The sequence below is a fragment of the Phyllostomus hastatus genome, unplaced genomic scaffold, assembly GCF_019186645.2.
Source record: "Phyllostomus hastatus isolate PE091 unplaced genomic scaffold, TTU_PhHast_1.1 phas_contig_402, whole genome shotgun sequence".
NCBI classification, from domain to species: domain Eukaryota; kingdom Metazoa; phylum Chordata; class Mammalia; order Chiroptera; family Phyllostomidae; genus Phyllostomus; species Phyllostomus hastatus.
The window spans coordinates 4,452,583-4,471,153 of record NW_025333873.1 but is presented as its reverse complement, the minus strand read 5'-3'; the positions used below and the strand labels follow the sequence as shown (position 1 = coordinate 4,471,153).

General features: G+C 44.1%; 1 protein-coding gene across 6 annotated transcripts in view; it reads right to left on the bottom strand.

Annotated features, from left to right (window-relative positions):
• DTNB (dystrobrevin beta) overlaps positions 1 to 18,571 on the bottom strand; it is a 172,757-nt gene that overhangs the window by 96,261 nt on the left and 57,925 nt on the right. For all 6 annotated transcript variants that reach the window (XM_045844349.1, XM_045844347.1, XM_045844350.1 and 3 more), the window contains exons 6-8: positions 14,246 to 14,400; positions 5,917 to 6,022; positions 1,206 to 1,372 (exon numbers count right to left, since the gene is read on the bottom strand). In XM_045844349.1, the coding sequence (XP_045700305.1) occupies positions 1,206 to 1,372; positions 5,917 to 6,022; positions 14,246 to 14,400 (428 nt within the window). The remainder of the gene's footprint in view (positions 1 to 1,205; positions 1,373 to 5,916; positions 6,023 to 14,245; positions 14,401 to 18,571) is intronic.

Genomic DNA, 18,571 nt, shown 5'->3' with positions numbered 1-18,571 from the left:
AACAACCTAAATCCTGAATTATGCTAATAACCCTACATATTTTTCCACCCTTTAGCAAACCAACCAACCGATGATGAAAATTAGAGAAAAAGATTCTAAAACAAAGCTACAGCAACATTTTGGAAATAAAAGTATGGCATTTTAAAAACTGGAAATAAATTGAAAGAAGGGAAGAAAATTACTGATACTCAACTTGCTACATGATTTATAAACACCACACAAATATCTGACATCACCTGCACCTAAATATTGTTCTTTTTAAAACACTACTTTTGAAAGTAAGGACACTAATGTGGCAACTGTAAAATATACTATTTTCCCAAACTCAGAGAGGCAAAAATTTAACTTCTTTATTTACACAGCTTTCTTGACAACATTTAAACCCTACAAACAGCCCTAGCCAGCTAGTTCAGTTGGTTAGAGCACTGTCCCGGTATGAAGACTGCAGGTTCAACTCCCGGTCAGGGCACATACGAGAATCAACCAATGAGTGCGTAAGTAAGTGAAGCAACAAATCCAGCACACTCTCTGTCCTCCCCCTTCATCTCCAAAAATCAGTTAAAAAATTTAAACCTTATAAACATTATGAAAATTTGTTTGAAAAAAAAAGGAACTTTAAATCTTACTGAAAGATGACAGAGTAGGCATTTAGAAGGTATCTCATACAATTTTACAATGAGAAAAAACTAGCTTTTTACTCTGGAAAGGGGGCACTGCAACATTCCATTTTACTGAATAAAAGGAACCAGTGCAAGTGTAATAGAGTCTCCACCTTCCAGAACTTTAAAAATTCTGCTCTCTGCCCTGGCTGGTGTGGCTCAGTGGACTGAATGCTGGCCTGTGAACCAAAGGTTCACCAGTTCGATTCCCCGTCAGGGCACATGCCTGGGTTTTGGGCCAGGTTCCCAGTTGGGGGCGCACGAGAGGCAACCACACATTAATATTTCTCTCTTTCTCTCTCTTTCTCCCTCCCTTCCCCTTTCTAAAAATAAACAAAATCTTTAAAATATATAAAGATTCTGCTTTCAAAATCAAGCGATGAAGCACAGCATCCTCGCAAGCCCAGCCCTAAAGGTCAGTGTTGCGATCTCATTACACAACACCCTCATCTGTGGGCGTCTGGCTGGAAGCAGGCCCAACGCTGACGCCGACACTGGGGACACGGGAGCCCAGTTGGGGACACAGACGGAACACAAAGCGGTTACCCAGGAGGAATGCTCCTTCATCTGGTGCTGGTTGCTGTGAGAACCACTGGCGTGGCCACGCCAAAAGCAGTTCTGGCAGAGCTGGTAGTTGTGGCACTGCTGGCATCGGTACCGGAAGCCCATCATGCTCTCGCACCGGCAGTAGGAGCACTCCACGGGATGGAAGACTGGGAGGCGGCGAGGACGTGGGAGCACGCGGGGAGGTGGAGACGGGGTGGGAGGAGAGGGAGAGAAGATCATTTTCACTTGGAGAATAAAGTCAGCGCAGTGGAAACCAAATCTAACATTTAAAAAAGCAAGGGTGAAAACAGAATCAGAACTGACGATTCCAAGTCGTCTCCTAGGTAGTTCATTTAACCAGCCATTTATTAGAATAAAAAAGAAAGACCATGAGAAAAAATGTTTTTCAAACACCTCAGATAACAGTCGATTTCTTTTTTTTCCCCCTCGAGAGTTTATTTAAAAGCAACTGGACTGGATTTACCCCTGGCTGGTGTAGCTCAGTGGATTGAGTGTGGGCTGCGAACCAAAGCGTCGCAGGTTCGATTCCCAGTCAGGGTACATGCCTGGGTTGCAGGCCATGACCCCCAGCAACCTCACATGGATGTTTCTCTCTCTCTCTCTCTTTCTCCCTCCCTTCCCTCTCTGCAAATAAATAAATTTTTAAAATCTTTAAAAAAAAAAAAGCAACTGGGCTGGATTTCCGAAGCAGATTTGTCTGCCCACAGCTTAGTGCTGCTGCTGCTTTGCCCTGGGCTCTCGCCGTCCCTCCTCTCCCCGGCGTGCAAAAGCAGTGACTGTTTCCACAGCCTGTTTAACCTCCCATGGCTCCCAGCGGTCCCTGCCCACAGCCAGAGCTCAGAGGTGCCACCCGGCCCCTCTGGCACATCCTCTCCAGCCCTGCTGAGCCATGTTTCTAGCCCTTCTCCCTCCAGTCCCCGGGACAAGCGCAGGACTTGGCGGGGGCAGGGAAGCACAGCACTGAGACAGCAGGGAGAAAGGGTACTGCTGAGGCCTGCTGTCCCCGCAGGGCTGCCTGAGTCACACAGCCTTGCAAGTACAGCCAGCACCGGCTTCCCCTCCTAGCCTCCTGCTGCCAATTTCTTTCTTTAAAATGAAATGCCTGTTTCTCGAAATTTAGATGAGGATACAAATAAGGAGGAAAGAAAAGCCTTCACTCCAAAATTCCTGTTCCAAACCCACTGCTTTTTTAAGAGCTACTACGTATCACGGTGGGGTGTACGTGTATGAGTTTGTTTCCTTCACTAACATAAAGTCCGTGAGCACCAGGATGAGTACCATGTATCACTGTCACTGCAAACAGTATTTTACACAGCCCCTTGGAATGAGGACTTGCAGATGTTTCCTGAATTAAATACGCCCACACACCTGGGCTCAAAAGGTAACTGGTAAAAAGTAAGACATGACATACTAAAATAGCAGTTTGGGCCAAGAGCTCTAAGTAGCATCATAAAAATAAAATACTCTAGACCAAGGAAGAGACAGTAATTTGGAGGAAGGGAAACTCCATGGTCTGCAGCTCTTTTCTCTACCACGCTGGGCTTCTTACCTTGTGAAACACTGTCAGATGGCAATAAGGATTCATCAAGATTTTACTGGGCCCTGGCTGGTGTAGCCCAGTGGATTGAGTGCCAGCCTACAAACCAAAGGGTTGCCAGTTCGAGTCAGGGCACATGCCTGAGTTGTGGGCCAGGTTCCCAGTAAGGGGAGCTTGAAAGGCAACCACACATTGATGTTTATCTCCGCCTGCCCCGCTTCCCCTCTCTAAAAATAAATACATAAAACCTTAAAAAAAATTTTACTGGGATTCTCTTAGAGCTAGAAAATCTAGTTCACTGAGTGGGAAGCCTAGTTCACAGTTGTATATTATAGATTATTATTTATATTTTTAAATTTTGGTAGTGTAATTGTTCCCTGTGGCAATTCACTTCTGAATAGAAGAAATGAAAGTCAGCAGGAAATATGGATATATGAGGGGGAATCCCCCCAAAATAGAATTATCTTCTGGAGGGCGGGCCCCTTATAGTACAGACTTCCCCCACTAGGTGAGTGTTCTAGGAACCCGTCTGTATCAGTGCACCAGCTGGCGTTGTTGTAAGAGGCTGCGTTCAGCTTCAGTGAATTTTTTTTGAAGACTCTTTCAATGCATTTGCCCATTTCATGATGGTGATTTACAAGTGCACCTGCCCACATCATGCTGAGCGATCAGCAGTTTTTGACCAAAATCTGCATCAACCCTGTGCCCCACCCTCCCTATTTGCCCCATCTCGCCCCAGTGACTTTTTTTTTGTTTCCCTGAATGAAAAAAGTCCTCAAAGGGAAACGTTTTGTTGATGTGGAAGAGGTGAAACAAAAAAACTGCTGTGGCACTAAAAGGCATCAAAATCGACGTGTTCAAAAACTGTTTTGAGCAGCGGAAAGAACATCTCGACAGGTGTACTGGATCGAATGGAGAGTACTTTGAAGGTGACTGAAGTGCAAACATCTAAGGATAAATACACAATTTTTTATAAATAAATTCCATTTTCAGGGGGTCCCCCTCATAATATTCAAATCTTCAATCTCAATGACTCTTTCTAGCACTTTATACACAAAGCAATCTTATCTCAATTTTAAGGATTTTTAGTCCTACTTCCAAAAATGTGTATTAACTAGGAAATCAAGAGTCAAAAAAAAATTGAGCACTAGATGAAGAAAACAATATAACAAGATAAAAAAGACAAAAAGAAAAGCAAAATACAAACGAGAAATCCAAAGGACATACTTCCTCTAAGAAATTCAAGCTTTTATCATAAAAAAATTTCTAAGGAATCATAAAAATGCTGAGTCTGTGTTCCCAATTAAAACTATACAACTTAGCAGAGTTCTGTCAGAAAACATACTCCTAAATCAATCTAAATCAGTGCATGCAGCATAAGTGCACCAACATATATAATCCCATGCAATAATTCGGGGTCAGTATTAAATGACATGTATGTCAATATTAAACTCTCAAATATGTTCTGGTCATTTTGGCTGATCATGTATGTCTATGTGATGTTTCCTCTCTTGTAACTGGTCGAGAGACAGCCAGCGCTTACATTAGTCAGTGGAGTGGGTGACCGGGCAGACAGCGCAGAGAACCAGAGTGAGGACAGAGTCGACAAGTGTGCCGGGCCAATTAGAAATGAGATCAGGTTTTGGTAAAGTGTTCTTTTTGGAACACTTTATTTTATTCCAAAAAGTGTATTTGGAATAACTACCACATTATGTGGTAGTTAACTTCTGATATACTTACTACATACACTTGAGTTAGTAAGCCAGTACTAAAAAATGCAACTTTTGCTTAAGCAAATAAATATTTGTCCTTATAAACAGTAACTTCAATAGAATTTGAATGATGAATTTCCTAAGAAGGGCCCAAACAACAAAAAACCCTAAAATCACCATAATTTGTTTCCCATCATAAATATTAAGATATGTAGATAAATGTTCATGTAGTAGGTAATGCTTTATTTTCTAGGTATTCCAATAAGTTCATAATATTTCTGTCTCTAAGGAAAATATCAATAATCACATAAGGATGTAATCAATAAATAATGCAAATTCATAATAAAATGTTCATATGAATAATAATACATCAAGAAAAATGAGTTTCTTTCTACTTGGTATAGCAGATACAAAATTATTTTATGAAAAGGAATCATCTATAAAGCTATGAAAACATTTAAGGCCTTAAAAGTAGTGCCTCCAAAAGAACCAATAACACTGTAATAATTTAACAGTATAAGTCTCTATCCGAAAATCCTCTTAAAAATTTTAGTTGTTTCACTCTAGTAAGAGATACTGAACCTTTAAGACAATAATTGTGGATCTAAGGTACTTGTGCACCAAAGCCACAGTTTCAAAGTAAAAACAGTATGGATAAGGGGGGAGGATAAAAATTTACAAAAGTGTGTTCCATTCTCACACAGGAGAAAGAGGACTCTGCTTCCAGAGCCTCTCAGCTATCGCTGTTCTCGTGTGAAAGGAGGAGAGACAGCGAGAGCCTCGCGAGAGGTCAGGCTGCAGAGAAAAACCGCAGCCTTCCCTTTAATAAACAGCCTAAGCCAGGAGATCAAGTGATAGCGATAGCAGATAAAGAGTAGTAAGTCACTAAGAGACAAGTGCCATTTCCATTCCAAGTTGAAACAAAGGTTTAAACCAAATTACTGGGAAGGATCCTGAGAGTAAACCAAGGTCAAATAGTAAAACACTGGAGATGTGTGCAGTTCTTTCTTAGCCACTTTCCTTCAAACAACTCAAAAACAGTGACAGTTTCAGTGGCTGATACTGAATATATCCACTTTTTTAGATCTATGATCTTTATGAATCAAAGGGACAAAGAAGCTATGGTGGGCTCCAGCCAAAAACCAGCACCTGGAACCTCGGGGCGGGACGGGGGTGGGGGGCGGGGAGGTTCCGAGCCACAGAGTTTCAGGGCCTGCGGTTACTACTTCTGGGCACCCCATCTAAGGAATAAGACCCTCACCACTCCTTTTTTTGAGACACATTCTTCCCTTGAAAGCTAAAGTCACCAATTCAAATGACGACGTGCCAGCAAATGTCAATTGTAATTTCAATCATAGGAGCCAAGGACATGACCAGCGCAACGCCCCCAGTTCCCACACTCCCTACAGCGCAAGGGACTGCGGGCGAGGGTCCTGCTTACCGTTCTCCACGTGGGCGAGCCTGTGCATGAGGGGCAGCCAGACAAGGCACTGGGGAGGGGGGTCGGCCATCATGGTGTCTAAGAACATGTTTAGCATTATCTTTTTCTGTGAAAACAAAAATATACACACTTCATATTTTTCAAGTACCTCTGAACTCCAAGATTGAGTTTACTTAGGACTCCCCCAACCAAGCCATGATAAAGTACACGTGGAGTTTTACAGCAAAATAAAAGATTGTACATTCCTACAGACACTGCCACACACTGTACTATATATACCACTCCTATATTCAAATACATTTCCACATACATCGCTTTATCTGAGTCTTAAAACAACGGCATAAGATAAATAAGTTAGGTATTGCTACCTTTGTTTTGCAGATGACAAAATCAAAGAACAGAGCATTTGAACGACTTGTAAAGGTCCTGCCAAAATCAGAGACAGAGCAGGACTAGAACTCGGACGCCCTTCGAATTCCCACTCCTGCTGCGCAGTGGGGGCTCCCGCCCGGCCCCTGCTCACACGACACTTCCTCCCGCTGCCAGCATTCGGAACGGTGCAGGGCACTCAATAGGCAGTGAGCAAGCAATCGCCGAAAGAACAACGTGAGGGGCAAACACTCTCGGCCACCACTGAACCACCTTCTCGTTTACAGAAGAGAGAACTGAAGCTCAGAGGAGTGAGTTGTTTGATCCAGCACAGAGACGGTTATAAGAAGGATGCGATTAGAACCTAACCATCCAAATGCCCATCACGGTATGCCCTCCATCACACCACCTCCCTGGCTGGACTGCATTCTTCTGTCCTATCGCTGTTTCTCTCTTTTAAACCAATGTACAGCAAGCTTCCACTGTATGGGAAACACTCATAAAATCCCGTCCCATGCAGACCTAGAAACTTAGAAAACCGTCTAGAATAAAAACAGTCAAATGATGGAGACAGAACACGTTCTCAACAATATTCCGAATTAATGAATTTTCTTTTGATTTTCTCTAACCCACAAAACACGCTTCTAGCTCCAAGAAGAAAGGAACGAGGAGGAAAAGGCAGTGCCATGGAACCAGATGTTGGAGTTCTGTCTCTGTGACCTGGACACGTAGGCCCCCACTTCACACCTCATTCCGAGAGGAGAGCAAAGGCGAAAGGCCAAGGCAGGAGAGTAAGAGACGCACAGCCCAGTGCACAGGCCCCTGCCAAGGCCTGGCCCCACCACTCAAAGGCTGGGGCCAGGGAGACACTGAGCATTGGGGCTGGGGTGAAGCCACAAGGCACCCAGAATGTCAACCCCCCCTCTCCCAAGCTGTGCCTTCTCGGTCCCACCACTTTATTTAACGGGCAAAACAGGGTATAAAAATTACAGGGCTTCCCCGCAAAACTTTAAAACACTTCAGAAAAAAAGGGTAGAAAATAACAACTTGGTGAGAGCGGACAAATACTTTGCCAATCCATTACAAAGTAACTTTGGCTTTTGCCACTAACGCACTGGACACAGAGGGGGAGCAAGGAGTGCAGGCAGCGTGGCGTCTGGCCAGGCGGACAAGCGCCTCCGGGAGCTTCCCCGACCCACCGCAATGCCTTCCAACGTCGGGCCCAGCACACAGACGCGGGACCACACAGGCTGAAGTGGGTATCTTCTTGGCAATCTGTGAGAATCTTGATTCTATTACACGCAAATTAGAAGTCATTCTTTTTTTGAAAAGAGTCTTGGAAAGAAGAAACTGGTAGCCCTGGCTGGTGTGGCTCAAGGAACTGGATGCCAGCCTGTGAACCAAAGGGGTCATCAGTTCAATTCCCAGTCAGGGCACATGCCTGGGTTGCGGGCCAGGTCCCCAGTAGGGGGCATGTGAGAGACAATCATACACTAATGTTTCTCTCCCTCTATTTCTCCCTCCCTTCCCCCTCTCCCTAAAATCAATAAGCATGTCCTCAGGTAAAGATTTTTTTAAAAAGTCCCTGTTTGGTTGGCTCAGTGGATTGAGAGCAGGCTGTGAACCAAAGGGTCGCAGTTTCGATTCCCAATCAGAGCACATGCCTGGGTTGCAGGCCAGGTCCCCAGTGGAGGGCATGTGAGACAACCATACACTGATGTTTCTCTTCCTCTCTTTCTCCCTCCCTTCCCCTCTCTAAAAATAAATAAATAAAGTCTTTTAAAAATTTTTTCAATAAAATTTTTTAAAAGTTTTAGTTCACCAGTCATGGAATTTAACTTTTTTTTAATGTTCAAGACAAAAAGGAACAATTAGATTTACTATCTCAGAAGACCCTCATAAACACGCTAGCTGTCCTAAGGTCATACTGTCATGTGAAATCCCCTGTAAGTGTGAGAAATCAAACCAGAACTATACCCCAGTTTCTGTCTTCCATTAACATGTGATTTTGGGGGGAAAATCGGTTAACAATCTGGTTTCGGCTTTCTCATTTCTCAAGGGCATGGTTCCCAAAAGCATAGTCAGGGGTACCCCTGGGAGGTCCCTAAAACATTTTTAGAAAGTTCACGAAACCAAAACTATTTTCATAATAAAACTAAGACACGATTGCTTGTTTCAATACCATTCTCCTATTGAGTGTACAGCGGGGTGTTCCAGAGGAGATCTGGTAAGTCCACAATTACCTCTAAAAGCTAGGAAAACACTCCCCCTCCTGCCAGCGACCTGACTGCGCGAGCCCAGATTTCCTTCCTACACTTTAACCGAAACCCAGCACGACAGACGGAACGCATAAGCAACTACGAGACACCAGCTGTCTTCAACTAAGCAAATCCTAGATCCACAAAAATACCAAACAATGGCATTCTCATTAAATGCTTTGATTTTGGAATAGCTATTTTGTTTTCATTAAAATATATTACTTATCTTAACATGCAACAGGTTTATCATTGTTTTTTCAATGACTTAAAATACTCTTTAATTTATCCATTTTAATTTATAATATGGAGATATTGATGGACATAACCCACACAAACAAAAGCTCTTGGGGGTCCTCAATACTTTGTATTCTAATGAAGTCCTGAGATCAAAAATTTGAGAACTTTATTGGGATGGAATTCCAGCTTAAAAACTGTGACTTACTACATTACTGTGTGAAAGGCTGGCTCTTTTTTCTCCCTTTCTGTTTTATTTTATTTTTCCTCTTGAGTTGAACACATCCTTTGCATATCTCCTTATTTTTTTATAGCACAAAAATATTTATAACACACACTATAATAAAATTGCAAATGATGAAAATTTGCCCCCCCACGATTCTCATTTTTCTGTATCTCCCTCCAAATGTATAAATGTTTCTATGTAATTATGTGCACAGAGTAGTAAAAACCATGTAATCTGTTTTTTCATTTAACATTTCATTAAACATTTTATTGTTTTGCTACAAGATCCTCATTTCTAATCACTCTAACAGCTGACCCACTCAGCAAACACCATGGTCTGTGCACAGACCTCCTCAGTCGAGTGCTGAGGCTGTTTGTACCTTGGAATGCACTCCCACTCTTGTCTTAAAGAGGAATGTTTCTGTTTGTCACCCAGTTCCTGCCCGCTGTCATTCTAATCCTCAATATCAACAATTTATTGCCCTGAATGCCATTCTCATTCCCCTCCCTCTGCCCCTGGCTACATCTTCCCTGTTTTAAAAAGGAAGTGGAACCATCTCCTAAAAATGAGAAACGCAGAAGTACATGAGAAAACAAGCAAAATAGTTCAGCGTTAGATCAGCATGGATGCAATTCCCTATCTCATCCTTTCCATTAAAAACTCATATCCTTATGGGCGACGGGTAAGTATCTCTTGTCCACTGCTCTTTTGCTTGGTAATCAGTTGTAAGTATGACATTTGGTTAACATATTTTTAGAAACTTTTAGATGAAAATGGCTTCATGCAAACTTCTGTGTGGAGTTACAACACTGTTTAACCCGACAGAGGCAAACACACTGGTTAGAAAAAACTGGTTATGGGACTGGAGCTATGGATCCGCCTTTCGATTATTATTAGCCATGGAATTTGTCCATATCATAGGTTTATTGTGGACTCTGAAAATTAGAGTATTTGTAATACACAACATAATGTTGTCATGCTTTTTATCAGAGGAATTTTGATTTATTATAGCCAAAAGAAAAATGGGAGAAACTTCATCCTCCCGACCACAAAGACTGTTTCATCTGAGAAAACTGTGGAATAACATAAAAAAAAAACAACAAGCCGTGAGAGTCTCCGTGAGCTTCGAGCTTCTCTCGGCATTCAAGCCAAAGACCCTGTCTCATGCCTCTTTGACTCAAAATCACCACCCAACCCAGCACACCACACCCCCAGTGAGCACTGAGCACTTTGCAGGCACTGTTGTCAAGGGGACGGAAGGCCGAGGGAGACAGAGGGCGCCCTCGGGGCCCGTGAGCTAGCTGTGACGTGTCGCTGGGCTGCAGAGGAGGAAGGGTCACCCTGCACTGACGCACTCAGAGGGTCAGACAAGAGGGGATGCAGTAGGGACCTGACACGTGAGGCCTTCATTGGAGGAGAGGGGTCGGGTTCCTGGTGTTTCCGGTGAGAGCTTGAACAGCATAAACAACGACGAGAACGGCGCTGCTCTCGCTCATTCCAAACGCACATTACCCAACACAAGAGAAACGCAAATCAAAACTATACTGAGGCAACATTCTCACCTTACAGATTGGCAGAAAGTCATAAATGTAAGAACATGTGCTGCTGCAGGGATGGGGAGGAACAGACGCCCTTACACACTCCCGGCGGGCAGGTCCCAGGGGACATCGCGGCTCCTGTGGCGCTTCGGGAACCTCCAGAAAGCCCCCCGGGCAGGCTGGTGGAGGGGGTCTGAGGGGCGCCGTGGAGCCCAGGTGGACAGCGAGGCTGGGGCTACATTGATGGTGCCACCATAAAAAACCTCACCCACTAGGAAACAGGAGTTAGTCGTGTGTTTTTAAGCAAAATAGGGACATCAGCAGAGCTGTATTTAAAATGCTGACTCCAACTTGCTTCTGATTAAAAGGAATAATAAGACAAAAGCAATATCTGAGAGGGGCCATTAGGCCATCAAGTACAGAGACCAGGAGACCAGGGTCCTTGGTTTTGCTGGCGAAGAATTTTCCTGCTTTCCCTGAAGACTCGTGAGCACAAGGCTGGGGGGCAGAGGGCGGAGTGGGCGTGCCACCACTGCACCCCAGAGAAGGGCCTGGGCCCCCGGCCCCCAGCCCTCCGCGCCCAGCAGCGCTCAGCCCGGCCACGGGCCAGGGGCGGGACTGAACGCATTAGGACCCATTTTCAGCTCGTGGGTAGGAACTGAGAGGGTCAGGGGTCTGGTGGGGTGGGGTGGGGAGCCTTTCCCACAGCAAGTACACAGTTGGCACTGGCGTTCCTAACTGACAAAAGTCCTTTTTTAAAAAGAAAACAACTGCCCTGGCTGCTGTGGCTCGGTGCACGCGCCGGCCTGCAAACCGGAAGGTCGCCAGTTCGACTCCCGGTCAGGGCACACACCTGGGTTGTGGACCAGGTCCCCAGTTGGAGGCGCACAAGAGGCAACTGATCAGCGTTTCTCTCCCTCTTTCTCCCTCCCTTCCCCTTTGTCTGAAAATAAATAAAATCTTTTTTAAAAAATGCAGGAAAACAAACCATATAGAAAAGGCCCATTTTCAAAAAGAAAACCAAAACTCACTGAATTTCACTTTTTCTTTTATGTTTTCTTTTTTTAATTATATTTTAATCATTGTTCAAGTACAGTTTTCTCCCTTTTACTCCCAATCCAGCCCACCCACCCAACCCTCCCCTCTTCCCTCCCATTACCACCCTCCCCCTAGTTTTTGTCCATGTGTCCTTTAAGTTTGTTCCCGTAAATGAATTTCACTCTTGTTGTATGAAACTCTGTCCCAGGTCTCATCGTTTTTGGTCATTCCTTCAGTCGTTTCTACTATTTGGGAGCCTTTTTGTCATCTTTGAGACCTAGGAAAATTCAACATTCCCGTGCTTCTTCGACTTTTCCACACTTGACAAGTTTAAAACCAGAGCCTGAGTTTTTTATGGGAATCTGAAGCAAGCGAAAAGCAGCAATTAGGCTGTGAGTTTAAAGGCCCGACAATCGTGGCATAAGGTAATTCAGAGAATCCCAGACAGCGTTCTTAGATCACAACTAGAATTTTTTTAATATTCTCCACCATGTTCAACTGTTATTCCAACACCGGATCCTCCTTACAGGACGCACGTTACCAGTAAAGTCGACTGCTTTAGCTAGTGCTCCACAGAACTACCACCCCTTGGACAACTGTTGTTCTTCAACGATACTTCTGTGTACAAATTCTCTCCCCCGGCCTGAGACGACGTTACTTGACAGCAGCGTTCCAGAACGGGACCCGTTTTCTGCCTGACCAAGAGGAAGCCGCCGTGAAAAGAGCTACGTGCTCATCAGACACAAGATTCCCCCCACAGCACTGTTGCCGTGTCTTCCTCGTCCTCTCCCTCGGTCACAGCTCTGCAGGACCCTTCGCTGCCTGCAGGATGCTCAGTACCGGGTGCATTTGGACAGCCCCGTGTCGTTTGAAAATGCATATTCCGAGGGGGGAGTGCAAACTGTGCTTTATTAGAATAAACTGAAGCACAGAGATATTTTTAATACGCTAAAAGCTGATACTGCTATTTATGCTGAGAGAGAAAATAAATAATGTATAGAGGCTGATTTTCACAAGATCAGCCGGCACGTGTACAAATTTGGGAAGAACGTCTCCTCAGAAGTTACTAAAAATAACTCTCCAGTATTTATAGGTGCCCCCTTCAGTGCTGAAGTTGGGACCCTCTAAACAAATTATAAAATGTTGTTTGAAAGTCTGAATTCAGATAAATACGGATTCTTCACTTTAAATGTAAAAAGGGGTATATGCATGCTTTTGCTTCTTTTGTGAATCAAAGTATCACAGGTCAGGAGAGCTTGTTCGTTTTATATTTTAACTTTTATGCTCAACTAATTTCAGACTTACAGAAAGATTGTAAGAGACTATTTTAAAAATTCCATTTACCATTATCCCAGGTTCCTCAGGTGTTAACACCGCAGCACAGATGCCCCTTCACCCTTAAATTCCTCGTATCATACATGTTTCTCAAAAACCAGGACATTCCTTTACCACAAATATCAAAATCAGGACATTAACATTCACTGACAGAATACTATTATCTAGTCTACCAGCTTTCTTCAGATTTTTCCAGAACACCCCCATAACATCTGTTATAACAAGAGAAAAGCCTGGGTCGTGGGTCGTGTTCAGGCTTCCCATCTCTGTGGGCCCCTGGGCTCTGGAAGAGTCCCTTAGTCCTCCTGGGTCTTCCCGACACTGACGGTTTATGATGCAGAGACCCTGCCCTCGGGAAGACCAGACGAGACGTGGGAGTGCCCCCCGGGCAGGAGCGCGGCAGTGGTGCGGGGCCTCCCCCGGTGCGCCCTCCTGGGAGCTGGGGGTGTCAGCCTGTCCCTCTGGCTGGTGGCAGGCATTTGGTTGTCACCTGGTTAAAGTGATGTTTGACAGGTTTCTCCACCACTGAGTCACTGTATCCTTTGTAATAAATAAATCTTTTATGGGGAGATACTTTCAAACTATGTCAATAGCCTTTCTCCATTAATCTTTCACCCCTTAGCTAACATAGTTTTTTTCTTAATTCCCTGCTTTCCAGAACTTTCCAAATATAGCAGGAAGCTCCTTTTATCTCATCTTTTCCTACAAAAAAAAGGACGCTACAGCCAGCACCTGTTCCGCCCCAAGGCACAGCTGATGTCTCAGGGAGGGACTCCTATGAGCCTCTGGGGAAGGGCGGTGGAAGGGCACCCACGAACGCAGCGGAAACCAAATCTCTCATTTTCGTGTAAAAACGGCAGCGTGTGCTCCACACGGGTTCCCGGGGGCGGGGCCTGGCGTGGAGCCAGGAGCTGAGCAGCTCGGCCTGTCTCCGGTGATCGGGACCCAGGACCCAGGACCCAGGACCCGGGGCCGCAGGGAGCGTCACACCCGACCCCCAGATCCCACAGTTCACAGAACTCATCAGAAAGAGCAATACGTGTTCGGTAGCAACGATACAGACACTTCATCATGAGCACTTTTCTTTAAATGTTTAGTCATTTAAAATATTTCAAATGTTTTTTTTTTCCCCAGAAAATACGCCCCTCCCCACCCCTCAAAAAAGTCTTCGGGTGAATTTTAATGCCCCCTTTTCCAGCCCCCCAGACTCCCCACCCCTGACTTTAACCCCGTTTCCTCCCCGACGCAGGAGACCTGTATCCCTAGACCGAGGCGACCTGGGGAGACGGGGCAAACGCTGGAGGGTGGGCGAGCGCCCCTCCGGGCCTCACCTGCTGCGGGAAGCAGGCGCGGGCGGAGTGCTCCGTGTAGCCGAAGGACGGCCCCTCGAAGACGGCGGTGGGGAGCTTCAGCACTTCCTTCAGAAACTGGTCGAACTTGCTAAAGATCATTAAGCCGTTGGAGTCTGACATCTGGGAGAAAACATCTATGAGAACAAAACCAAAGAAAGTCCAACTGAAAAGAAGTATCAACTTTGCATAAATGGCTCTAAGTCATTCGTATACCGGTCAGAAAGTATCAGTGAAGAAAAGTATATCACAACGTTGTTACAATTTTTAGTTGACATGGATTCTTGTTCTTTATTGACACTGTGTGCTTACTGGGTTGACGAGGCCCCTCTCTCCCACCCACTTAAAATTCACCCTAAACATCAAATCAAATTTCCACTCATCTCTGCTGTCTACTATGGACTTTTTCTGAGTGTACAGTACTGAATTTTATATATATATATGCATAGATATTTATACCTCAGAATTTGTAGGAGCATATCTTTATCTCTTAACCTTTTTTATGTGTGTTTATATAAGACATATGCATGTCTGAGTGTGTGAATATGTTAGCACATTGGTGATGGGCTATGAAAGAAATTGTATTATATTTATATGCTCACGTACTAATGATGCAATATTTCCAGGACAGAATAAATTGGAAGGAAGCATACAGCATGTTAAAAATGTTCCATCGAATGAGTTCCAAAGTAGAATGAAAAGAACTCATAAACGTTTCTATCACAAGATACTTTGATTCTGTAAGATCCTATTTTTATATAAACTCTGACCCAAGCACAGTACTATTACCGGGAAAGAAGTCTCCAGCAACAGTACTGTTTCTTCATCTTCATGAAGAACGTTTCCCATCTCCAGTTACTTACCCCTTTCTTGGAAAACAGGAACTCAAAAAGTACTTAATAAAGAAATGTGACCTAAGATTTTTTTCAAACTACTGAGCTTCCTTACAAACCAACTGGTAAGTTAAATATGCACACACACACACAAATCATTTCCTGAGGCCTTTCCAAACACAGCTTTTTGAATAGAAAATCTATACATTCACAATGAACACGTACATTGTATGTAATAGATTTAGGTAATGTATGTGTACACATTACTCTTAAGGTTCAATTTGGGGAATCTGTCCCAAAACATTGGGGTTGGGGGGGGGAACATTCAAAATACATTAACATTAATGAAAGAAAGATCACATGTTAAATGTTCAATTCCACAGATTAACTTTTAAGGGATTAGAAAACAGGAAATTAGCAAAAGAATGAACATCTTCAGTACATCCTCTCGCGTCAGCTGCTAGTTTGTAAAGTCTCAAATAACCAGACAGGCGGGCAATAGGCAGCCAAAGGCCCAAAGAAGTACAGTCCTAGTGCAAAGCAAAATCCATTAACTAACAAGTACTGTGCCCCCCCCCAAATTCTTACTATGGGGTCCCAGTGTCAAGCACTCCGCTAGGTGTTTCAAAACACAACAAACAAGTTTGACTCCTGGCCCTTATCTCCCATGAAACTTTCAATGTAGCTGAAAAAATAAGATGCATATGAAGCAAAGAAGAATTAAGTGCTAAGCTGACTCTCAATAAAACAGAAGAGAGGCATAAAGACACTTGCTAAACCTTACCATTTGCCAGGTGCCACAATAGGCAGTTATGGCTGAGTCTGCCTATGGCCACCCAACATTCTTATCTCCTTCTTCTTTAGTAATAGCAGAGTAATTTTATTTTGTGCAGCAATGTAACTATTGAAAAGATTAAGCTTCACAGCCTCCTTTTAGTAAATGTAGTCATGTGACTAAGTGCTGGCTGAAGAGACTATAAACATAAGGGTTGTGAGACACTTCCAAGAAGACTGGTTAAAGCAAACTGACTGAGGTAGGAAGCAGACCATTTTTTTCCTTCCTCCTTTTGCTACCTGGAATGCAGTGATGATGGCTAGCACTCCAGCAGCCACCTTGGAATACATGGTAATCCCAGTGCTGATGTAGAAGCCATGCGCTAGAATGACAGAAAAGAAAGACAGAGGAAGCCTGGTCTCAGATGAACATGAAGCCACCTACCAGACGAGCCCTGGACTACATACTCCTGCACTTCTTTCACACGAGAAAAAAAATATACTTCAACTTTATTTAAGACACTATTATTCTAAGTTTTTGTTTTCATGCAACAATCCTTAATACTATTATCTCATTGTACTTTCACAAAGAGGTGCATATGTGTGTACATGCATATATGTATGCACATGATTATTTAGAATGTATAGATAAGAGCCCTGGTTGGTGTGGCTCAGTGGATTGAGCACTGGTCTGTGGACTGAAGGGTCGCCAGTTCGATTCCCAGTCAGGGCACGTGGCTAGGCTGCAGGCCAGGTCCCTGGCTGGGGTGCGTGAGAGGCTACTCGTGTATCTTTTATGCATCAATGTTTCTCTCCCTTTCTTCCTTCTTCCCTTCCTGTCTCTCTGAAATAAATTTTTAAAAATCTTTTTTAAAAATAGAAAAAAATTACAGAGAAGAAAACTAGTTTAGAAAGGCTAACTTGTCTAAGGTCAAAAAGTTAGTAAGTGGCTAAATCAAGATTTAAACCCACATTTACCTGACTCTAAAGAAATTCCACTGTACCACACTTCTTCCAACTCTAGTGTAGAATAGCTACAAAAGCACACAGGCAGGAATTGTCAAGGAGGGAATTCAGAAGCTGGGCCTTGAAAGATACGATTTGACACGAGAAGGTCAAAACAGCCTGGGAGGGAGGGTTTGGGGACACAACTAGGGAAGAGAAGGGTAAAAGTCTCTATGACAGGAACTTATAGTGTATTGATTAATGATGATAAGTAAGAAACAGTGCCTTGAAGAGAACATTCTATGAAAGACTATTTAACATTGAGAAATAAACGTAAATAAAGATTTAATGAGTATGCTATGAATGAAAACTTTGAAAGAGGAAAGCAACTTGCACTTGGTTTAAAAACTCTTAAGTCGGGCAGACATATTTATAGAGCGAGGTTTCAAGAAAATGAGAATCACTGACGGGCGGAAGGAATGAAAAAGGGGGGGTCAGGGCCACAGCAGGGACCGTTTCGGGGAGAGGGGTCAACTCCAATGCACTTCAGCGCAGCGAACTGCAGTGGGTGGCAAGCTGGATCAGAGAACAAAGGAATCTGAGAAGTTAGGGTTCTTCTAGGTTTGCAGCTTGGGAAAAGGCTGACGACCCTGAGTGAAACAAACAAGCAGAAGATCAAGATACCGAGCTGCGAACATGACTGTAATCAGCAAACTTCCGAGCGGAGCGGCCCTGCAGGCAGTGAGAGAGCGAGCCCTGGGCCGCAGTTCGAGACCACAGACCCAGAGATTCCAAGATGTTACCAATGGTGTGAGGAACGGAAGTCCTCTGCAGGAAGAAGAAGCAGAGCAACACGATTTTTAAACAGCTGGCTCCTATTCTTACAGCGAGGACAATAATCGCCTGCTACATGGGGACAGAAACCAAGGGTCAGTAGAGGGTGCAGGGTGGGGCGGACACAGCAAGGGGCCCGCGGCTCGGGCCCTGCCTTCCGGTGCTCGCCCACCGGCCGCACCCTGGCGGTGCTCAGAAGGGCAGGGTACTCCACTTAAAAAATGACTTCCCAGCCTCTTCTGCACATCATACCTCTGGAGTGGGTTTCTGAGGAAAGCTTTTGCTTTCCTGAAAAAGGCCTCTCTTTCTTCTTTCTACTTGGAGTGAGGACATGAGGCCTGGCACAGAGCAATTCCTCACGAACCTCGGGAGGCAACCCACGTGACAGAGCAGGGAGACAGGCCCCCAGTGTCTGGTGACGTCCCCACATCATGGTGCTAACTCTGGACTTACCAGCCTATGGACTTAGTCCCCATGCGAAAAATAAATCCCACTGGTTTTAAGCCACTGTTAGTCGAATTTCTGTTGCCACTCAACACATTCCAAACTGATACACCGGCAAGTTATTAACCTGTAGCCACTAACGGTAGAAATATTTAAGACCAGACACTCTGGCTACCAATTCTATAAATACACATCGTGTAATTTCACAATAAAAAAAACATAAAATGTGTGTGTATACCCTCACCAACAAATCAGAACCTAACTCATTCAGAGCAATAAAAGGGAGTGATTAGACAGTGAAATGACTAACTACCCCCTCAGGAAAGTATTATTTTCAGTTACACATGTATCAGATAGATTCAAAGTAGTAAAAAAAACTTTGATTCAAGAAAAAAACACTATAATTTAATAAGCCCAGATTACAACAACACGAGAACAAGCAGAAACACATTTGTTAGTTGGTTTGTTTTCATAAGAG